General features: G+C 27.7%; 1 protein-coding gene and 1 long non-coding RNA gene across 2 annotated transcripts; both read left to right on the top strand.

Moving 5' to 3' along the window:
* Positions 1-5190: 5190 nt before the first annotated feature.
* LOC136084344 (uncharacterized) lies at positions 5191-15382 on the top strand. The gene is made up of 3 exons (XR_010640499.1): positions 5191-5334; positions 10659-10722; positions 15254-15382. It is a non-coding gene; the product is annotated as an uncharacterized LOC136084344 (long non-coding RNA).
* Positions 15383-21675: 6293 nt separating this feature from the next.
* Positions 21676-24976, top strand: LOC136083375 (uncharacterized). The gene is made up of 5 exons (XM_065802770.1): positions 21676-21913; positions 22087-22144; positions 22316-22685; positions 22835-23382; positions 23509-24976. Exons 1-5 carry the CDS (start codon positions 21676-21678, stop codon positions 24974-24976), a joined length of 2682 nt encoding a protein of 893 aa, XP_065658842.1.
* The last annotated feature ends 691 nt before the right edge of the window (positions 24977-25667 follow it).

Below are 25667 nucleotides of genomic sequence, written 5' to 3'. Positions count from 1 at the left end.
TGCTGATGAGATAACGCGCCAGGCAATATCTATGACAGCCGGTATATATTAATTACTGTTCAGTTTTAAATAAAAAAGCGTCGATAATAAGCTTTCTTGATTTTTGCTTGCTATTGCTTATAAATCAACCGATTGCAAGTTTGATTTAAAGCTGTTAAGTGTAATTGATTGAACAACTTCTGCTGGGAGGCTATTCCATTTATAAACAACTCTATTGCTAAAAAAGTTTTGCCTTTTCATACAATTTCTAACCAATTCAGATTTCAATATATGTTTCGCTCCTCTAATGTTAGATGCTGGACCTAATGAGCAAGTAGAACTCATCGCTTGATTTTATTTAATATCAATATTTTCAATACCTTTAAATATCTTGAATTGCTGGATTAAGTCACTTCTTAGCCGTCAAGTCTCTAAAGTTGTCATTCCAAAATTTCTAATCTTTTTTCGTACTCAAGATGTCTTTGTTCCAGTATAATTTTAGTTGCTCTTCGTTAAACTTTTTCTAGTTCATTAACATCTTTTGTGTAATACGGACTCCATGCTTGAATCGAAAACTCTAAATTTGGTTTAACATACGTACAATACCGTGTTTTTATAAGATCTTTATCCTTGTACTTGAATGTATTATTTAGTAGTGAGAGCATACTAATTGCTTTACTGGCTGCATATTTTACTTGTTTGGCCCATTTCAAATCACTTGATATATAAACACCAATGTCTTTTTCTAGTTTTGACTTTTCAATTCCCATTAATGTATTGTTACTAGTCATAAAATAAGAATATTCTTTATTATTTGAACCAAAGTGCAAAATTTTACATTTTTCAAAATTTAATCCTAATTTCCATTTTGTACACCATTCTTCAAGTTTATTAATATCATTTTGAAACAATTGTGTATCATTTTGAGAAGAAATAGGTGCAATTATCTTATTATCATCAGCATATAAACGACATTCATTATTAAATTTTCTGGTAAGTCATTTATAAATACCAGAAAAAGAAATTTATAAATACCAGAAATACCATAAGTCAATAACTTGGATAATAACTTTTACGCGAAACACTATCGAAAGTTTTTTTAAAGTCTTTGTACAATACATCTATCGGTATTACATTATGAAAGGCATCCGTTAAAATATCTAGGTATTGTAATAGGTTTTTTGTACAACTTTTGCATTTCATAAAACCATGTTGTTTTTTTGAAAGTAAACTATTTTTTATTAGGTATTGCATGATAAAATCAGCTATTATTCTTTCCAATACTTTACATGGTATTGCAGTTAACGAGACTGGTCTGTAGTTTGATGCTTTTAATTTGCTTCCTTTTTTGAAAAGTAGCATAGCATTTGCTTTTTTCCACACATCTGGTATAGTACCTGATTCAAATGTTTTTTGAACATTAAATATAATGGGTATGATATTGAAGTGCTGCGTTCTTTTAAAATATAAGGATGAACTAAATCAAAACCAAACGATTTTAACTTATCAAGTACTTAAGTCTAGTTTGAACATCATTTTGTGTCATTAGAACTGTGTCTAATAACAAATTTGAAGGCATATTATGCAATTCAATAAAACTTGTATCATAGTCAACATACACAGAGTGAAAATATTTATTTATTTCAGTAGCTGTAGTAAGTTGATCATGTATAATTTCAACATGAATAATTTTCATTTCCAGATTTCGAATTTGAGTTTCTACTGATTTCTTCTCATTGATATGTTTATAAAGCAATTTAGGATTAGATTTGAATTTGCTGGCAATAGTTCTTTCTAACTGTTTTATATTGTTCTTAATATCATTTTTTATTCCAATTTTTAGCTGATTATATTTAGTTTATGTTAATTCATCATTCCAGCCAAAGTGTCTGTTAGAGAGCCATATATTGTTTTTGGTTCATATTTTATTTTTCAATTCGGGAGTAATCCATTTGTTTTTGTTCCTCCTAATTTGATAATTAATTCTTGGGATAAATAGTTCTGTTGCATAATTATAACGATACAAAAACAAACCATACATTTCATTTAAAGACTTACCTTTAAATTCAATTTCCCAATTCACATTATTGAAATGAATTGAGAATAATTCATAATTTCTTTTTTGATATAATATAATGGATTTCTTATGTTCTTTAGAAGAATTAAGATCATTCATTAGATAACAACACTTTAGTAATTGATGACCTTTTTGACATTCCCTAAAGGAGTTGAGTGAGTAATAGAAAAAAAATTTTCTTTATAGTTCGTAATAATGTCTTGAATATTAGTTGATTCGCAGCTTGCTTTTTGGAATGTTGGCTCACATACACATTGAAACGGAAAGCATTCTTCTAGACATTCTATAAATTTATTAGTTTGAAATTCATTATTAGTTGCTGAAAAAGGACAATCATTGTCAGACCAATCTATTGTATTATAGTTGAAGTCCCCTGTAATAATAAGATCGCTGTATTCTTTCTAATAAATACTTGTCCTAGCAGAATTAATTGATAACAAAACAAAGTTATTGTACTCATGAGATGTGTCTGGTAGTTGAAAAATGCATCCAATTAGAATTTCATATTTGTTTAATAAAACTATCGTTTAACAGTAAAATATTTGTTTCAAACTGATTAATACATTGTTTAACATAAATACAAACACCTCCTCCATGAGTCTTTCTATCTCTTTTGAAAATATTATAGTTATTTATGTTTGTATCTGATTCTGCTTTAAACCAAGTTTCTGTAATATAAATAACATCCGTTTTTATATTTTTTTTATAATTTCAATTTGTAACCTTAATTTATCAATCTTATTATTCAGAGACGTTGTATTTGTGTACCAAACCGTCAGTTCTTTGCATTTTTGTTTACTGTCTTCATTGTTTATCCTTAAATCGCAATTCCTAAGCTCAAGAAAGTTTACTGATTCAATATCTGATTTATCGCTCAGCAACTTATTATGGCTGTGAACTCCATCACTGAAATAATTTATTTTATTGCTAGTTTCAAAGTTGAAGCATCTTATGTGATTTAAGTATTGTTTAGCGTTCAATTGCTATTTCTTAATTCCAAAGTAATAACTTGCAGTGTCAATGTTGTCCTTATTTAGTTTTTTACACTCTTCTCTCAATAGCTCTTTTTAAAACAGAACTTCGTTCCAATTTATTAGTTAAAACAATATAAGGAGCTTTAAATCCATTCTTTGACTTTAATTTAATAACATTTTTTATTTTGACATTAACCTTCAACTTTTCCATGATTTTCTCAATATTTTGTTTATCTTCTTCGATTGCTTTGACTTTATCACTTGACGCTAATTCCTCTTAACCGAAAATATGCAAGTTATTTTTTCTCTTATCTCTTTTCTTGGTTTCGTTTGCAATAAAAATAATAATTTGAATTTGATCTGGGGTCTTTTTCACTTTACTAGCCCAATCACCTGCCACTGCTGGGCTAGATTTATATTGAGAATTTTCTAATTCAAGAACTCTGTTAGTCAAGTTTGCATTATCTTTTGTTAAAGTTTCTATTAAAATTTTTAAATCTTTGATTATCGCTTCTTGCTCACACATGTAAGTGTTAAAATTACCTAACTTCAAATTAACCATTTGGATTACTGAATAGGAGGGCAACAATAATATAGCAAATGCATTAAATAAATAAAATATAGCAAATACATTTGCTCAAAATTATAATCTATTTTGTACTAAAAATAGAAAATAAACTTTTTAATTTAAATTTAATAGTTCAGTTCATAAACTAAAGATTGACAGGTATGTTTCTATATAAATCTTGTGCAGATCTGTCAATATTTAATTTATGAACTGAACTATTAAATTTAAATTAAAAAGTTTATTTTCTATTTTTTAGTACAAAAAATATTATTTTTTGAGCAAATGTTTTTGCTACATTTTATTTTCAACTTTTTAGTCTTTACCAAGGATCGTAATATGTTAATATTAAACAAAAAAGTTTTCTTAAAAGATTAAAAAAAAATACAAACCCACAAGCAATCTTAGCCAATTTAAAAGTGAAAAGATGTTTCAATGAATGAAGATTACTTTAAAAAACAAAACCGCAAGCAATTTATAAGCTAATTTTTATATAAAAGGATAAAATTTTGAGTATAAAAAGAGTTACTCATAAAAAAGTTTATATCAAGAAAAGATTATTAAAATCCGCGACAATCGCTCGGTCACGTAAGTGATGTAATGTAAGTTAAATATAAAGTATTATTTAACCAGTTTATTTTCTTACCTTAGCCGGTCACCTCTGAGAAATTTTATATATTTTTAAAATTGGTATAGAATTCTCAACATCTTGTGAAAGTTTCTAATAAAAACCGCTATACCCAGTAAAACACGCTTTAGTTTGTCCAACTGACGAGCTAGTATTGGATAGAGTTGGCTAACTGTTGGCATTCCGTGCCAACCATTAACCAACTGTATACCGCTTGTTTTTTAATCGTAAAAGTTTCCCGTAAGTTTTATAATTATATTTATATAAAATATAATTATATTTTATGTAAATGTTTAGTCGCGTTAGTATAATATGAAGCAATTTATAAATTTTTTACTTTCAAAAGCTTTTTTACCTTTTAATTAAACTTTTAACCTCAAACTTTCCTTCACCTTTTAATATAACCGTTTTGCTAATAAGTACAAATATTTTACTTTTATTCATTAGTTACACATTCAGATATAAATTTTGACATTTGTTATAGTTTTTAATTTAACTCTATGATGTTTTTATTATGTTGTATTTGTATTAGACATTTTAACTCTATTTTAACTATTAATAAGAGTTAATATACAGCTAAAATGTATATGTGCGTATAAAGTAGTATGTTTACGTGTGCATTTCTGTATATATATATATATATATATATATATATATATATATATATATATATATATATATATATATATATATATATATATATATATATATATATATATATATATATATATATATATATATATATATATATATATATATGTATATATATATATATATATATATAGATATATATAGATATATATATATATATATATATATATATATATATATATATATATATATACATATATATATATATATACATATATATATATATATATATATATATATATATATATATATATATATATATATATATATATATATATATATATATATATATATATATATTTATGGGAAAGGGGTAATTAGTATCGCTGTGCAATTCGTACCAGCGTCATTGTTCTTTTTCTGATTCGTTGAAATTGGCGGAAACACGATAAAATCAAGCCAGCAGATGAAATATGTATACTGACCGAAAAATGGCGGAATCGAACGTTAAAGAAAGGAGGTAAGTCTGTTTCCCTTTTTTTACACTATTTGATGTAATAATTACACTGTCCTACTAGTTGTACCTTGTAGGCGTGGATATACGTAACTTATTTATATTTTTTTAAGGTGTTAGCCCATCCATTCTTCTTTATTAATAAATACGTTTTTTTCCAATTCACTTTGCCCATTAAAACATTGAAGTAGAAAACTATGTTTAGTCATAGTCGGGTAAATCGTACCTGTGATGGTGGAGTAAATCGTACCTGTGGTACTAATTACCCCAACCTCTAAAGATAACAAAGGGCAGCGTCGGTACTGCTTCATGTGTGATGAGGACATTGAGGAGGATATGATCCAGTGTTTAATTTGTGGAGCATGATAGTTATCTATGTGAATTATGTCAATAAATATATTTTACAAGTGAAGAATAAACCAGTAATTGTTTTATTTATTACTTATTATTAGTGCTGACCTTTTTTTTCTTCATACCCTTTGGTACTTATTATCCTCACTAGTGGCACTATTTGAACCTTCTTGTGGGTAATTAGTACCACCTTGTTTATTTTTAGTTTTTATTAGTGTGCTCTTTATTTTAATATTTACATCTTGAAATCATGATTGTTTGTTTTAGTTAAATCAATGCTTGTTTCTATCTAAAAATAAACTTTTCCTACATTTAGTTTTATTTTTATAATTATTTTTCCTTTGGGGGTACCATTTAGCCCCCTTTCCCCTATATATATATATATATACATATATATATATATATATATATACATACATACATATATATATATATATACATATATATATATAAATACATATATATATATATATATATATATATATACATATATATATATATATATATATATATATATATATATATACATATATATATATATATATATATTTATATATATATATATATACATATATATATATATATATATACATATATATATATATATATATATATATATATATATATATATATATATATATATATATATATATATATATATGCATATATATATATATATTTATATATATATATATATATATATATATATATATAAATATATATATATTTTTATATAAATATTTTGATTATATTTTTAAGGCAAATTAAATTCATTTATGACAAAAAAATTTAACAACAAGAGTTGTGATTAAAACTTATTTCTTTATTAATCAAAAAAAAAATTAACAAAAATTAAATAATCCAAGTAATAACAGTAAAAAAACGAAAATAAAATTAATTAGAAAAACATGACAAAAAAATATGTTTAAATAAAACATAAAAAGTATTGCATAAAATATTAGGCTTCACTACTAACGGATTCGCCTGGCTTTGATTTTAGCAAAATCTTTACGCAACAGATCTAGGTTTATAGATTTGTTAATGTCCGATTTTATGGAGATTATTGCCAAACCATTCAATTTTTCTTGCCCCATAGTTGATCGCTGGTAATTTTTAATCATTTTTAATTTAGAAAAAAGTTCTTTCACCTTTAGCAACAGAAACGGGCAAAGTTAATAGCACTCTTAATGCAATCAGTGCATTTGGAAAGAGTTCTTCAACGTTGTTATTATAAATCCATTTCAAAATGTTTTATGGGTTAGTATCATCTTCAATTTTTCGAGACAACAACTTTACCTCAATTTGTAATTCGTTTGCGTCAAGATCTTTGCTTTCTTTATAAGGTAATGTTGTTTCTAATAGTTTACATTTATCTATGAATTAATTGTTCTCCATTTCATCACATTTTTTAATATCATACAAAAGTTCAAAAGGTAGCATAACACTTGAAAATGATTCAAAAGATTCTTTCATTGAAGAAATTGCTATTGTAAATAATACGTCAAATATTTTTCTTTTGAATTTCATTTTAGGATTAATGGACTCGGGTGCTTAAGGCTCCTCTCCAAAAAAAAGTGTTCTTTTTTTGATCCAATTTTCTACCTCAGGCCTAAAATCGTTAGTTAAATCCGCATCTATAGCGCATACTTTAGCTTCTGAAATATATTTAGCGAAAGAAACTTCGGAATTACGAGAAATAAAAAATTCAGTTGTTTTTTTAACACACTACCTGCTGATCTCACATCCATGCTCTGTGATTGTAATAACTTGCTCGTACAATTTATTTCTGATAGAACATCTTGCCAGATTATTAGACCACAAATAAATTCATAGCTGTCTAATTTTGATGCGATTTATTTAGCTGTTATGCGTGTAAGTGCATCTTTTTCCAATTGAACGACTTCTTTTAACGTTGAATAAATGCCTTTCAATCCGCTTTTCAAAGCACTAACGGTATTAACAGGCTTTCTCATCGTGTATCACTTAATGATTTCACTGTCAATTTACAACACATGGATATGAAAATATGCCAACGCTCTGGCGATCTTGAGAAAAAATTGTAAATTGTTTAGATGGTTAAAAAAAATTAATAACTTCAATAGCTCCTTTTACTGCTGCAACAACGACTAAATTTTAGGAGTGGCAGACACATGCAATGAAGAAAGCCCTTGGATTTATGTTTGTAATATGAGCCTGAACACCGTTTATTTTTCCACGCATATTGGCTCCATTATCGTAGCCTTGACCACCAAGATTCATAATTGATAAGCAATTTTGTGTTAAAAAAGTTAATATTTCTTCGGTTATCTACGCTCCTGTTGAATCCAAAATGTTAATAAATTCCAAAACACTTTCTTTAACTTCCACGCTAGCATTATTACCTTCAGTTGATTTTGTTATGTGGGCGTAAAGCAGAACAATTGACATTTGTTCTTTATGGTTGGCATCAGGTGTACAGTCTGCAATAACGGAAAAATGCATTGCATTTTTTACCATTTCTAAAATATTATCCTTTGTAGCTTTAGCGATCAATAAAATAATTTCTTGCTGGATATTTTTTCCCAAGTAATGAGGCTTTTTTGGATTTTCTACTGCTCGCTTAACATGTTTCTCTAACACCGGATCAAACTTTGAAAACAACTCGACAATTTTAAAAAATTTATCATTATTTTTGGTGAATATTCTGTCTGAAGATCCTCTAAATGCAATATTTTCTGAGGCCATCATTAAAATAATTGAGATTATTCGCTTGAGCACTTCATCCCAATGTTCTACTTCACTCAAGTACAATTTATTAGCAAGACAATCAACGGCTTGACCACAAGAAAGCCCTTTTTCTAAGCTCAATCCACTTTCCATAGCAGTGAAAATGCTCAGTACTTTGCTCATGTCTTTTTAAAATTATTGTTATGTGGCCCCAATCATTTGTTTCTCCTTTTGCTAAGGCAAATTCATCGCTACTAAATATTTTACAACAAAAACAGAATACCCGATCTACTTTGGATAAATATACAAGCCAGGTTCTTTTAAATAATTCACCATTTGCTATTTTTCGATGAAAATGTATTTTGTTAAATGATCGACCCAAACTGTCTTTTGGGTACTGGTTAATATTAGCTTGTATTGGACCTTTGGAAACTATGTTTTGAATTTGCAAATTCTGCCAATTTTCTGGCTAACCCGTTATATTACAAAAATCATTACAGCCAGATATATTCTCAGCACTTTTTTCTATCTCATTATTTAAACATTCATCTTGATTAGCCGTACTAGTGCAAGCATTTAATTCAACATTAACGTTAGTTTCGTCAGTTTCAGATACAGACTTCTCACCAGTTACAATATACTCATCATACTCACGCTCATGTGTATCGATTTGTTCAACTATCTTATCAGAAATGTCTTCATTTTGCCTAACTTGCAGAAAGCTGTTCAACGTTTTTTGATTTTTAAATTGCTCTTTCAGCCTGTTTTCCATATTTTGTTTGTTTTGCCAACCAGACAATTTCCGTTTCCGATCCATGTTACAGCAAATAGTTTTTAATATTTAATTTTTCAGTATTATAATTCAAATTCGCTTACAGTGAGTTTATGATACAAATTCACTTACTTATAAAATTTAAATTCCTTTTCAAAGTGTGAAAATGAAAATTAACTGACAACATTTTTATGTGGCGCTGAAAATACAAAACTTACTGAGATAAATTTTGAAAAAATAGAAATTAAGATTGCTTTGGTAATAAAAATTCATTTGGAGGCGCCTTTTCATTTATAAAAAAAGGAAAAATTTACTTTACAAAAATTAAAAACTAAAAAAATATAATTTCATATCGTATAAAATTTATATTTCATAAAATCTAGTAGGCGCCTTTGAATTTTTGGCGCCTGCGGCGCCTGTGTGCATTGCACACTTTGAACACGCTTTGAACCAGGCCTGTATATATATATATATATATATATATATATATATATATATATATATATATATATATATATATATATATATATATATATATATATATATATATTTATATATATAATATATATATATATATAACATATATATATATAATATATACATATATATATATAATATATATATATATATATATATATATATATATATATATATATATATATATATATATATATATATATATATATATATATATATATATATATATATATATATATATATATATATATATATTATATATATATATATATATATATATATATATATATATATTTGTATATATATATATACATATATATATATATATATATATATATATATATATATATATATATATATATATATATATATATATAATATAATAACATATATATATATATGTTATTATATTCTAATATATAAATATATATAATAATTTATATGTATGCATTTTGTGTTTGAGAATGACTGAATCCATAAATGCAGGTATAGCTTATATGGTATTATTTTTAGCACTTCCCTAAACGACTACTTCTATGCCCTTATTGCTATTGACAATAATCTATCAATGCATTGATTTTCGATTCATATATGATGTCTGTATCTTTGTGTTTACTTATCGGTTACATTTTTTCATTTCATATTTATCATATGATGGATTTATGCGATATAGAAGAACAAAGTGTTGTAAATTTGTATGAATTTTTTAAAAACATCTACTAATAATTAGTCCAGTTGACTTCTAAACTTCAATGCTGCATATGTCATTTTTAAGTAGTTTCTAGGCTTTTCTAAATGTGTTTCTTATTAACACGGTTTTACAAGCAAGGTCTGCAAGCAAATTTGAGCTGAAAGTTTTTTTAAGCTTTTAAGGAGAATTGATGTTGTTCTTTATTTAATTTAATTTGTTTAAATAGTAGTTTTAATAAATAAATGTTTGTTTGTTCTTGGTTTTTTACTTATTTGTTTTCAGATTCTTAAGAACTAGGCAACTTAGCTAAGCAAGTTTTGTTTTATTTTTTAGTGCAATTGGAAAGAACTGAAGTGTTTTTTAGTCACTTCACACAATATAACTGGTACTAATTTGAGTAAGTTTACTATTTTTTTATTTATTTTATATCGGATTTATTTTAAATTAGATATATATTTTATGTATTTAACATGGAAAACTGACTGTAATTTGTTGATCACTTTCTTAAATAATTTAGTGCATTGTAGTCTAGATTCTTTATTAAATTAAAATCAATTGAGGTAAATAAATATTGTTTAATATTTTTCATAAATGACTTATGTATATAAACATAAAAAGATATGGATTTCAATAAATCTTAAGTTCAAATGAAGTCTTAGATTAGAAAAGATCACAATTTGTAAGATTCTTTTACATTTTTTTTATTATTCAGCTTTAACAATAGCAACGTTACTGGCAGAGCCGGATTTACAGTTTTAGGGGCCCTAGGCCAAAAAAAAGCCAGCGGCCCCATATTTAGAAGTAAAATGTTAGTATAAATTATCATCAATATCTTCCGTGTAGTCTTCCGCCAGACGATTAACACATGTCTTCAGCTTATCTTTGTTGAGTCTCGTGTCTATTAAAAATACAAATTTGTCATTCAGTTCTTGATAGTATTGAGCTCTTTCTTTTAAATTTGTAGTAAGATTATTGATAGTTTTTAAAAAAACGTTTGCCTTAACTCTTTACGTGAACTTAATTAAGGTTCTTCTAATCAGTTTTTACCTAGAAGCGCTTTCTTATTATGGTGTCTCTTTTGTAAATAATCTATGTCTGGTAACAGTAATTTTGCATCTTGTTCTATTAAATCGAATGTGTTAGTTAATCCAAGAAGATAATTTCCAAGAGATGAATAAAGTTCAGCTTATGTATCTAGAGTAATAGTTGCACCTTGCAATGATTTGGAAACAGCATTCATTCGTCGCAAAATTTGATCCCATATTATTGTTTGTAAAGCAAATTCAAAAGTTTCCATTTTCGATAGTAAATTTCCAGCCGCAGCTCTTGTTTTATGTTTCAAAACTTTAACACTCATTGATTTTGACCAATCCTTCCACTAATTTATTGTAGTTCTGTTGAATGGTTTTGACCGAGTCAGCATGAACGCTCCACCGAGTATTCGATAGTGATTTCAATGAACTACTTGCAAACTGTTCCAAAACACGCTACAACTTTGTAGCGTGTTTTGGAAGCAGAGAAAAAATTGTACAATTCTTGAACAAAACCAAAAAAGTTGATTCCCTCGATGCAGCAATCTACAGCAGCCTCTCCTACCAAGTTAAGAGAATGACCTGAACATGGTTAGAATTTTGCCAGTTTATTGAACTCCAAAATTCTAGTGTTTATTCCTTTATATTTTCCAGTCATATTGCTTGAGTTATCATAAGACTGGCTTCTGCAGTTGCTGATTTCCAAGTTCAATTTTACGTTTAAAAATTCCACGGTTGCATTTGCTAAATTTTCCCTGATATAATTATTGATGTGAATGAAGTTTACAAATCTTTCAATAGGCTCATTAGAAATTTGATCAATGTACCTCAAGATCACACATAGTTGGTCGTTGTGACTCGCATCAGGTGTTGAATCTACTGGTAATCAATAATACTTAGATTTTAAAACATCGTCGCTGATTGATTGCAAAACTTTTCTTGCCATCAATATAATTAATTCATTACATGTATTCTTTGAGAGGTCGTTAGTTTTTCCAGAACCACTGTTGCCATAATTTTTTATGTGTTTGGCCAATAAAGGATCAAACTGAGCAATCAATTCAAGCAGACCAATAAAATTCCCGTTGCTCTCAGACCTTAATTTTTCATTTGAACCTCTGAAAGCTAAGTTTCTTTTGATCAATGTGCAAATTACAGCTATAACTCCTCTTACAACCTCTCTCCAGTAGTTTTTTTTTCTTTGCGAATTTCGTTAAGAAGTTGATCATTTAAAAAAACCTTGTTATTTTTCTTTGAAAGTATGCTAATGAAACTTTTCTGTGGTCTGATGAGTGTTCATGCCCCTGAATTTTTTCAATCTTTATATCCTGCTGAAGCACATTTTGAGGCACATTGATCAAAAGAAACTTAGCTTTTAGAGGTTCAATGAAAAATTAGGGTCTGAGAGCAACAGGTATTCTGTTTTGTCTGCAAGCTTTTTGAAGGTTCAAAAAGCTTGCAGACAAAACAGAATACAACCTAACAGCACAACCTAATGCTGGGGAATATATGAGCCATTCTCTATTAAACGTTTCACCATTTACTTTTTTTTCCCCATTAACAAGCTTTTTGAGCAATATCGATCACGATCTTGATACATCATTTTAGAGGATTTAAAGTCATAATATGCATTTTGACATTTTAACGACCGTTCTGTATCCAAAATTGTATATCCTCAGCTGAAAGAATTTCCCAAAGTCCTGGATCTTTTCCTATTCAATGGTAAATTGATAGGGAAACATACTCTCTCCTTATTGAATTCCGATTGCTTGTGTAAAGTTTGAGCTTTATTAATTGAGTCCTCTACAAAATCCAATATTTTACCTCTTTACTTATGTCACAGTTTGCAAGATTAGCTGAAGTTAGTGAATTACCATGACATTCTGCTTTTAATAAAAAACTATCAAGTTTTCGATGTTTCTTTATGTTTTTTTCTATTTTTTTTTTTTTTGCAGCTCCACTTTCATAGCTTCTTCCCATATCTGTTAAAAGGTTTTGAAAATGAACATATTTGATTAATTTAATTGTTATTGTTTACAAGCACTGATTTTACTAATAGATAACACTCCACTATTTTTTAATATTAAAATTAAGTAAAATAGCCTACATAAATAAGCGAAAGTTTGTTAAAAATAAACAGGAAAACAAACGTTAAAAATTTATGATTAATTTTTTCCCATCGCACTTATTTACTTTACTTAAAAGCGTCCAAAATATCGCTTAAGTTTAATGCACTTTAAAATTTAAAACCATTACTTTTTTCAATTACTAAGATATTTTACTTAAAAGCGTGCAAAATTTTTCTTAAAATAAACGCATTGTTTTATAATATTTTTCTTAAAATAAACGCAATGTTTTATAATATTTTTATTTAAAATAAATTCATTTTATTTTAAATAAAATATCATAAAACATTATGCACAAATTAAAAAAAAAAAATTTATTAACTACCGTTTTTAATATCAATCTGGAAAATTAATCAGGCTGTTTTGCAAATAAATGTTTACTACTATTGTAAACCTTAATTAATTAGAAAAACAGCCCTAATTATAGTTATTTTCTTGGTTTGATATGTTGAACCCAGTAATTCTAGAAAATAATATTTTAGAAGGTTCTTGGTTGAACTTGTAATAAAAAAATGTAATGGTTATTAAAAAAATGTCAAACGTTAAATAAAATTGTTGAGTTGATTGTTCGTTAAAGTTATTATTTATACCAATGAACAAAGTGTTGCGAAATTCTTTTTGTTTAATTTTCGTTTTAAAATATTATATTTTTTTTAATCATGAAAATATTTAGAAAAATAAAAAAGTAAAATTTTTTACATAATTACTTTCTAATGACGTATGTATGCACTTCCGAAAATTAAAATGTAAGTATGCACTTTCCGAAAATTAAAATTTAATTTTGTTGCAATTTATTTTTGGGGCCCCTTTTCTGCGGGGCCCCTAGGCCATGGCGTATTTGGTTACTGGCAATATGTTTAATGTAATAGTGAAATTGAAGTGGATAGTATTAGGCTCAAAGAAGCTATTAATGTGAATATTATTAGGCAACTTGAAAATAGTTGTATTTAAGTGAAAGAGGTAAGTCTAGGCAAGATGAAATTAATCGTTGTGGAAATATAAAAAATAAAAAATTCTGGCAGGTAACTTTTCTACTCAGCGAGCAGAAAGCTTAGAAAGCCAGAATTAATTGTCAAGCAGTGTTAATGTCTTTTAATTTGATTTTACTTTAGACAATTAAGTACAAAGCAAAGTATGAATTTTACTATTTATCGTAACAATTAATAACAGTTTTGAATTTATATGATTTTAAATTTTTTTACAATTTCAAACATAATTATGTTATTTTAAGTTGCCTTTGTCATCACTTGATTCGTTTGCTTACTGTTGAAACATGGTTTTAATCTTGTAATTTTAATATGATGTGAAATTTACTCTATTAATCATTAGTCAACAGTTAGAGAGATGCTGGAGTTTAATTAAGAAATGCTGGAAAATAAAACAAAGGTAAAGATAATTTTGTTTACTGGTAACAAAATAAAACCAGTTACTGCTATTTACTGCGTGTTTTTTTACTTTTTTTAACATGCTGCTTTGCAAACTCTTTCTTTCTCTCCTTCTCTCTCTTGAGAGGGAGAATTGATAAAACTTTTTTAACTACTTGGGAGACAGTATTGTGTGCTTACAAATATTTTATGCTATGCGCTATTGTTGCTATGCTATGTTGCTATGCTATGTTGCTGTGTTTTGTGTTGATAGACCTAGGCTGTTATAGCTATTTTTTATTCTTTATATTTTCTGTTATACTATTATCCTAATTCTACTAACAATAAAATGCAAATAATACTTTTTTAATTAAAAATTGTAACTTTTTTTTTATTTTGTTTTTTAGGTTTTTGCAGGCTTTACTTGACTTCCATTTTCTGGTACCTGTGTTGTGACAATTTTAAAAAGAACTTAACTGATGTTAATGCGGTCTTTATGTCGTTAACTATAAGCAATAATATTGCTGATAGGGAGTCAAAGTTAAAATATTATTTATAGATAAATTTGTATTTAATTTTTTAAATAATATATCAAGTTATTAATGTGTTTTTGTTAATAATGATTTAATTACTCATAACCCCTGTTAAGGGTTGCTTACCGCTAGTTTTTTTTATTATTGCTACTGTTCTAAATTTCTACTGTTATTATTATAATTGTAGTTGTTATTGTTATTACAACTGTTATTATTACTATGATTATTACTGTATTATAACACAGGTCAACAAAAAAAAAATTTTTTCTGGTGCCGAGCAAACAATTTGTTTATAGTATAGCATTTCTCATTTTGATTTCAAATACGCAACTCATTTTTCACCATCACCTCAAGTTGTAAAAATAGTTGTAAACATTTATAACATTTGCACTTTCAATTAAAGTACAAAAGCGAATTTAAAAATTTGCGAAAAAATCAAATAGTTGGGCCAGTAATTGTACCAACTGTTAGCCAACAGTTTATAAAACAGTTGGCTAAGTGTTGGTAAAAGCGTTACGTTTTTTTCACGGTACCAACTAAATAGCCAACTGTTGGCCCAACTGTAGCTAATAGTTGGTTATTAGGAGCGGGCAAACTATTTACCAACTGTTCAATGTTTACTGGGTACTGACTGATTCGCAGAAATCTGACCTAAAAGATGAAGCAATTTTTTTACCTTGTCTTTCGTATAACGTAAGTTAAGTGGCATTTTTATCAATAAGTTCACCAAATTTTGGCCAGACTAAAATTTTTTAGGTTATTTTATTCCTTAGACCAACAGCTTTCATATAAAATAGCTAAAAGTTTAATATACAGTTTAAATAGGCAAATATTTGATTAAGTTGCTGCGTGTAACGTAAGTTAAAAATGGAATTGCCCATATATATATATATATATATATATATATATATATATATATATATATATATATATATATATATATATATATATATATATATATATATATATATATATATATATATATATATATATATATATATATATATATATGGCTATTTCCACAACGAAAAAGATAAGTTTCATGTTTAAAAGTCTTTTTTTTTGAAAAACTTTTTCTCAAATTGTAGTTTAAACACCTTAAAATTATTGTAAAAATAGAAAATATTCGAACCGAGTAGATAAATTTGATGAATGTTAGCAGCTGTTTTTTCTTTTTATTATTCGAAAAGTGATTAAAATTTGAGGGTAAGTTATTGCAAGATTTTAAACCATACATATCCATATTTTTTTTTTAGAAAGAGTCTTTGAGATTATATATATGTCTTAAGTAAAAAACCTTTTACTCTTTAAAATAATTCAAATGTTTTTTTGTCACGTAAACATCAGCAAAAATTAGGTTGCGTCACTGAACTAGAAGCTAAAAAAGTTTAATTATCACCACGAAATTAGGCTTTAAGGCGAGGTTTTTTTAGAAATTATATATTGTAATTTTAGAAATTATATATTGTAATTTTAGAAATTATATATTGTAAATTTTATAATGTAAACTTTGTTATTGTGGTTTATTCTCCTTTGGCTAGTTGCTATTACAGAGACCACCATACCAAGGCACGCAAAGACATGTTCAGCCCCCCAAGAAAGAGCGTCATAACCGCTTTATGGCCGAGAGTAAAGTGAATTTCGGAAGAACGAAGATATCTTAGAGTAAAAGATAGAAGTAGTCGTGTTAGAAAGATAGCATGGAGAGAGCGGACAGGATTGCACGTGATGTTAGATTGTGCAATAGGTGGAAAACATACTGAAATTAGGTTAACCTAATGACAGCAATCGGATAAACACAGGGACTAAAAAGTTTCAGTATGTGTTTTTTTCCACAGTCTTTTTAATGTAAATTTTCCATCACTAATCCAAAAAAAATTTAAAAAGCATAATATTAATTTATAGTTATAGTTTAAAAGCTGTTGCGTCACTAAACCCATTAACGGAATAATTAGCATTTTATTAAATTGTGGTAAGTCAAAATATAATCCAAATGTTCTGGGTTTTGGACGAATAAATTTTGCATTTTATTATTGTGAAAGGTAAAGTAAATATTTGCAAATTATTGGATTTATGTTGGCATTTTCTTATAAAGTTGTGAATTTTTAAGAAATGGAATCAAAATTAGAAGTAAAAAAAAAATGTTATGCAGAATACCAAGCTATTTATGTTTCTCGGAAAACTGATAAAAAAAAATGTCCAGAGTAAGATCTAAGAGATATCAAGAAAAATTGAAAGCTGATCCTAATAAAAAAGCAGCTTATAATGCTAAAGCAAAATTAAGAGTTGTAAAAAGTCGCGCTCTAAAAAGAAAACTTTTAAATCAATCTAAAGATCAATCAAGACTAAAGATGAGCTTTTAAAAACGTTTAGCAATGAGGAAAAGAGTTGAAAAAAAGTTTTAAAAGCACTATCGAATTCAAAGAAGAAACAATCTGAAATTCTTTCTAATCCTTCAAATAGCTCTGCTTGTAAAAATAATTTGGATCTACCTCCAGCATGTCACATCTTAACTAAAAAATATTGTAAATAATTTATTATGAAGATCACGAAATATACATATATAAAAAATTCTTGACCTTAATCTTGAAAATATTTTTGGCCTTGTCAACAACTCTGAGTTCATATTGGGTTAAACCATAACTCCATTCACCAAGTGTAAACTTTTATAATGAAGATAAAGTTTCCCATATATCGTCAAACAAAAAATGTGTCACTCGAATTTAATTATCTGACGGAAAAGCAAACAATATTCAGATACGTCATTTATATTATACGCTAAAAGAAGCTTTCGAGTTATTCAAGAAAAAGCATCTGCACATAAAAATTGACCTTCGTGTACGCAATGTGAAATCAGTTACAAATTTCCGCAAAATGTTTTTGTTTGTAGTTTGCATGAATATATGCGATTTGCCTTAGATGCATTAACAAAATCAATTCAAGTGTCTTCAATCAAAGTTGGATCTGAAATGATAAATAACTTTGTCTGTGAACCGTACGCATACAATTGATTCCACTCGCAAACTGTTAATACATTTCGTTTCGAAGTATCTTGGGACGAGTGGAGAATTCCTGAAACTAAAATATATGCAAACATAGACAAATGTTTACTTGACAGAAATGAATTAAGTGAGTTTACTTGAAGAAATCGGAATTGTTTAATCAGTAAGTATTTTAGTAAAAGGATCATTTAATTAACTTCTATTGTTTTTTTTTGTGAGTATTGCGTGATGTATTTTGAGTTTTTGTTTGTTTTGTATTAATTAACTTTTAGAGTATCTTGAACATTATGAATATTGTGTGTTAATAGCTTCTACTGCTTTTTTTGAGTATTATGTGTAATTTTAAACTTGAAAAATATTTTTTTTAAACATCAGCACCGTAGTCCTTAACGTCTATCAACTGAGTTTCGTTTTGGATTTCATATCGGATTTAAATTTATTCAATTTCTATATTTTCTCGGCTGTTATAAATTATAATGAAATTTTCAGATTTAATAAATTAACACTCTTTTTCCTCTTTTAAATCTCAAATTTCGTTCTTGACAAGCGAAGAAGACGTAGATACTGAAAAATTGTTGTTTTGACCGATGTGTTCCAGTCTGATAATTTCTTATTTATTTTTTATTTATATGATTACATATACATATATAAATACACAAATTTTTACGCATACACAAATAAACACACATATACACGTTTTTTAGATCTATTATTATACACTTTTTAATGCAAAAATTTACATTTACAAATATTAAAATTTATATAATTTTAATAATTTTTAATAACTAGCATTCCGAACCCATAAAATACGGGTCTTGGTAAGTCTATTACACACCGATCGTTTCTATACTTATACCTTACTTCAATATTTTATTTAGTAAGCGGTAGAAAAACAATACATATTGTCTACCTTTTAAAGTTATAAATAAAAAAATAATTTATAACATAGCTTTAAAATATTAAAATATATGTAATACAAAATATATATACTACCATATAAATTACGCTTTGTTAGACGTTGCGCAAACCGCTATTTAGTGGTAGAAAATAGGCTGGGTGAAAAAAACAACAAACTGCTTTTACTCAGTAATGATTTAGTTTTACGTGAATAAAAACTTAATTAATTTGCTTCGAACTTTTATTCACGTAAGGCTGAACAGTTACTCAGCGTTTTTTTCAGCGTCTCAGAGTAAACTGTTCAGCTTTACGTGAATAAAAATATAAGAGAGTTTTCTAAAATTTTTATCCACGTAAAGCTGAACAATTGCTCCAAATATGCTGAGTAAAAAAAGCAATTGCTTTTTTTTTTACCCGGCCTAATAAATCTGTCAAATCTTTGTTTTGAATTAACAGTTTATGTTCAATACTTTATAACTTAATTGGCTTATAAAAAGGGTTATGATTTATTACGGCTTTTTGTTATTATATTACCGGTTTATCTGGAATTCTTGATTGCAGAATTCAAAAGGGTTTTTGTTACTATTATATATATTGTTAACACGAGGTTCTTAAGAAAGTATCAACCCGAGCTAAGATTCTTCTCAATTATTGTCGTAAAAAAAATAATTATTAAAACCAATTATTACATGGCTTAGTTGTTGTTGTTGATACATATTTCATTGTGAGTATTGTGAATAAGAGTAAGCGAGAAATTTGTATAGAGAGAATAAGTTATGGCTGCAATATTAGGTAGGAAGGTAGCTAGAAAAAAGGCATTAAGAAATATCTTTCAAAAAAATGTTGTAAAAATTAGTCAAGCTTTAGAAGACCCTGAAACTTCACAGTCCAAGTTTATAGCTTTGAAAAATAGCTTAAGTGACTCTTATACCAATTTAAATAACATTGATGAAGAAATAGTTAATATACTTGATCCAAATGAGGTTGAGGAGGATGTTTTAGTGAGTGTTGAAATAACTGCTCCATTTCACAATATACTTTCTGAATTGAATCTAAGGTTAGAATCTGTAAAATTAGGTTTTGAAAATAATTCTGAACAGAGCTCTAAAAATAAAATTAGTTGTAGATTGCCAAAAATTGAACTCCCAGTTTTTAAGGGTAACTTTTTAGAATGGCAAACATTCTGGGATCAGTTTAATGTTGCTATGATATTGATCGCTTCAATTATTTAAAAAAATATATAGGAGGTCAAGCATTGACTACTATTTGTGGCTTAACCTTATCGTCTGAAAATTAGAGAGAATCAGTTTCTTTATTGACCGAACGGTATGGTAACCCACAAGTTCTAATCTCTGCACACATGGATTCATTATTAAAACTAGTAAAAGTGAAAAATAGTGATAAGGTTGATGGATTAAAGAAACTTTAACACCTTTGGAAGTCTTTTGATTCCTATTTTAAAGGATATATTACCAGACGATTTAGTTCTGTTAATTTCAAGGAAATTAACAGAAGGTTTGGACTATAGATTTATTACTAAAATATTTTTGAGAGGAGTTAAATGCAAAAGAGTGTTGTTTAACTAATAATAAAAATATTGAATACAGAAAAGTAAATAGTCAGCCTTTCACAACTGCAGGATTATATTCATCATAACTTTAAAAATAATAAAAAAAAAGCTTATGCAAATTCATTTGAAAAGGATATTCAAATAAAAGAAAAGCTTAATTATCCTTGTGTATACTGTTCAGAAAATCATAGTCCTTGAGAATGCAAAAAGATAACAAATTTTTCAACTAGAAGAGAAATATTAAAAAAGAAAGGTAGATGTTTTAATTGTCTTAAAACGAATCATATACTCAAGAATTGTCAGGCAAATTATATTTGTAGTAAGTGCGAAGGAAAGCATCACATTTCCTTGTGTGAACAAGAAAACAGTTTTGTTGGGCATGCGACACAACATTTCTCAACTATTTTGTTGCAAACAGCTAGAGCAAACATAAGTGCAGTATCTGAAAAGAAATCCTTAAAGGCAAGAATCCTATGTGATAGTGGTAGTCAACAGTCTTATATAAGCGAGAATATTCAAAAAAGATTAAACTTAAAGATTATTAGAAAAGAAAAGATTATAATTAAAACATTCGGGAAGGATAATGAACAAACATTACAATTGTTAGATGTCGTTCAGCTTAAGGTCAAACATAAATATTCAGATCATTGTGTTTATATGGAAGCGTTATGTGTTCCCATTTTTTGTAGCCCTCTTCAAAGGCAAAATGTGTCATTAGCTGGTAGTCAATTTAAACAAATAGCTAAGCTCTCATTAGCTGATCATGATGACGGTCTCTAAATTTTCATGTAGATATTATAGTAGGTATAGATTTTTATCATAGCTTTATGTCTGGTAGAATCATTAGAAGTACAAGGGGTAGTTTAGTAGCTAGTGATACAGTTTTAGAGTGGGTATTAAGTGGTCCTATCCCACAGAAAAATATTACTCAAAAGGCCACAGAGTCATATTTTATGAGTCATTCTATGCATTGTGAGGTAGAGAGTGAAATAAATGAGCTTAGGCATGACCTAAATAGATTTTGGTCTGTTGAGACTATAGAATCTCCTGAGAGTTGTGTTATCAGTTTTAAAGGGATATCACACATAATGGAGAACGATATATAACCAAGTTACCTTTCAAAACTGAACATGACCTTCTACCTGATAACTACAATATTTGTAAAAAACGTCTAGCTAATTTAAGAAATAGGTTAAACGATAAAAAACTGGTCGCTGAATATAATCAAATTTTTGTAGAATATGAAAATAATATAATAGAAAGAGTTAGTGAGTTTGATATATTTAAAGAACCAGGGTGTGTACATTATTTGCCTCACAGGCCTGTCATTCGAAGAGATTAAGATAGAACTAAAATTAGAGCTGTTTTCGATGCATCATGTTCTACGACGGGATCGTCTTTAAATGATTGCTTGTATTCAGGTCCAAATTTATTATCTAAAATATTTGATATTTTACTAAAATTTAGGTTCAACGCTATAGGAATAATTGCTAACATAAAACAAGCATTCTTGAACATTGAAATCTCTTATGAACACAGAGACTACTTGAGGTTCTTGTGGTACGAGAGAATATCTGATAAGGAGGATAAATTAATTATATATAGATTTCTTAGAGCTGTTTTTGGTTTAACTAGCAGTCCTTTTCTTTTAAATGCCACTTTAAAACACTATCTGAATAAGTATTTAAAAAATGATAAAATATTTATTGAAAGGTTAATAGATGATCTCTATGTAGATGACATAGCCTCTGGCTGTGAAACAGTTTTAGATGGAAAAATGTTTTATAAAAAATTCAAAAGTATATTTTTAGATGCAGGGTTTGAATTAAGAAAGTGGGTAAAATATGATCACGAATTACAAAATTATTTTAATAAAAAGGAAACTATTAAAAATGAAAACCCAGAATGCAATCTAATAGTTGATGATTTAAAATATTTTGAAAGTGAAATTATAAAAAATAAATATAATAACAATAATTTGATAAGATTTTAGGAATTGAGTGGGACATAGTGAAAGATGAATTTGTGTTTGAATTTAAAGATTTTGTTAAAAAGGCTAAAGCCATCAAAACTACTAAACTAAATATTTTAAAAATGGCTGCGTCTTTCTTTGATCCCTTAGGTTTTATAACACTGATAACTTCAAGAGTAAAAACTATATTTCAAATGATTTGTAAAGATAAGAGTGAATGGGATGAAATAGTAGCAAGAAGAATAGAATTAGCATGGACAGAATTTTTAAAAGACCTTGAGTTGTTAAGTTCAGTTAGAATTTCAAGATTTGTGTTTGAGAGAGTTAATGAAGATAGTAAGAGTGTTCAATTACATGGATTCTGTGACAGCTCTAAGTTAATTTATTGTGCCGTTATTTTTTTAGTTATAGAAACCTGTTTTGGAGTGAATAGAAAGTTTTTAGTTTCAAAGTCACGTGCTTCGCCTTTAAAAGAAATAAGTATACCTAGACTAGAGCTATTAGGTTGTGTGTTACTGAGCAGACTTATAGAGGAAGTGTTAAGAGTTTTGAGTGGAAGAGTGTAATTTGATAAAGTAATTTGTTGGTTTGACTCAGAGGTAGCATTGTATTGGATTAAGGCAAAAGAGAAAACGTGGAAACCATGGGTAGAGAATAGAGTGAATGCCATTAGAAAAATTGTTTATAGACAAAAATGGAATCACATTAGTGGAGAATTGAACCCAGCTGATTTTCCTACTCGCATAAGTAATTTTGTTGATTTAAGATGTTGGTTAATAGAACCAGAATTTTTGTTAAATATGAATGAAAAGATTAAAGAATTTACAGTTGATAACGAGTTAAATGTTGATATTATGTCTGAATGTAAACGAGGGGGGAATGTAGTTGTTTGTAATGTTGTTTTGGAATCATCGCCAGGTTTGAGTAGTGTTATTGATGCAGGTAGATTTAGTTCATTTGAAAAATTAACTATAACTACTGCATATGTTTTTCGATTTATTAACAATTTGGTAAAAACAATAAAAAAGCTACCATTAAACAAACAAGTATTTTTGACTACAGACGAGTACAAATATGCACTCAATGAATGGATTAAAGACGAACAAAGAATTTTACAAAACGACAGAAGATTCAATAAGTTAAGAAGTTCACTTAAGTTATTCGATGATGAAGATAAACTTCTACGATTACGAGGAAGATTTGAAAACTCTAACTTTACAGCAAAGCACCCTTTAATATTACGAGGCAAAGAAAGTTGGTTCACGATATTACTCATTCGTAACTGTCATGAAAAAGTTTTGCATCATGGAATCGAATCAACGCTGAATAAAGTACGTTCCCAATTCTGGATAATAAAAGGACGATCAACGATAAAAAGTATTATTAGACAATGTGTAATATGCAAGAAATTCCAAGGAAGAACATTGTTACCACCTAGCAGCCCAAATTTACCTGATTTTCGAGTTAATAATTTATATTCATTTCAATCAACTGGTTTGGATTACGCAGGACCTTTATTTATTAAAACAATTATTAAGGACGTTTTCTGTAAGGTCTATGTTTTGCTATTGACTTGCGCATCTAGTCGAGCAATCCATCTCGAACTCACACCTGACATGAAAGTTCCAACCTTCATTAGAGCTTTTAAGCGTTTTGCAGCACGAATAGGTTATCCTGAACTTATTATTTCTGATAATTTTAAAACCTTTAAATCTAAAGAAGTTAAAATATATATGACAAAGAACGATGTGAAACAGAAGTTTATTCTGCCAGCTTCCCCCTGGTGGGGTGGGTTTTACGAGCGTTTAGTTAGATCTGTTAAAATTACATTAAAGAAAACGATTGGAAAGGCTCTTCTATCTTACGAAGAATTAGAAACAATACTATGTAAAATTGAATCTGTGATAAACAGTCGTCCTTTATATTACAGAAGCGAGGATGATACTCATAAAGCTTTAACACCATACCATTTAATGTTTGGTCGAAATATTCATAATAAATTGAATGAAATTTATAAACTAACTGAAGATGTTTCAAGAAGAACAGTATTTTTAAAAACAGCAATATTTAATTTTTGGAAAAGATTTGCAACTTCGTATCTTAATGAACTTAAACAACACCATTTATATGTTAAAGATAAAAATTCGAACAACTAGTAGCAAATGATGTAGTTCTTGTACGAGATGATCCCTAGAAGTCCCCAAGATCCCTAGAAGTCAATGGCGTATGGGAAAAGTTTTGAAACTTATTAGAGGAACTGATGGAAAAGTACGAGGCGCACATCTACAAATTTTATCCAAAGAAGGAATTCGAACAACCTGTTTTCGACCTATTCAAAAATTAATACCTTTCGAAATTAGCAACAACAAGCCAATCGAAATGATCGAAAATAAAAATAATAAAGTAATGGAAGATGAACCAGGTGTGATTGCTACCGATGAAACGTGCAGGTCAATTAGTAAGCGGCCGACCAGACAGGCAGCGAACGCAGGTGAAAATTTGCGGCGTTTAAAAGATTTATATCATTAGTTGACTAAGTCAACTTAGGGTGTATGTAAAAAGTGTTATGATTTATTACGGCTTTTTGTTATTATATTACCGGTTTATCTGGAATTCTTGATTGTAGAATTCAAAAGGGTTTTTGTTACGATTATATATATTGTTAACACGAGGTTCTTAAAAAAGTATCAACCCGAGCTAAGATTCTTCTCAATTATTGTCCTAAAAAAAATAATTATTAAAACCAATTATTACATGGCTTAAAAAGATTTTTATTTTATTAAGTGTAAAATAATGTTATTATAAAAATTTTAAATTACATTTTCAAAGAACTAAATAAAAATCATT

This window comes from Hydra vulgaris, chromosome 08 (genome assembly GCF_038396675.1).
Source record: "Hydra vulgaris chromosome 08, alternate assembly HydraT2T_AEP".
Classification (NCBI taxonomy): domain Eukaryota; kingdom Metazoa; phylum Cnidaria; class Hydrozoa; order Anthoathecata; family Hydridae; genus Hydra; species Hydra vulgaris.
This window is presented reverse-complemented; position numbering and strand designations above follow the sequence as displayed.

What these genes read in the sequence shown, in the direction of transcription:
- LOC136083375 (XM_065802770.1), top strand. Translation starts at nt 21,676, where the DNA reads ATGTCTGGTAGAATCATTAGAAGTACAAGGGGTAGTTTAGTAGCTAGT. An exon ending in GGTTTGAATTAAGAAAGTGG is followed by an intron (nt 22,686 to 22,834) that starts GTAAAATATGAT and finishes TAATTTGATAAG; the next exon opens with ATTTTAGGAATTGAGTGGGA. An exon ending in AGAGTTTTGAGTGGAAGAGT is followed by an intron (nt 23,383 to 23,508) that starts GTAATTTGATAA and finishes AATTGTTTATAG; the next exon opens with ACAAAAATGGAATCACATTA.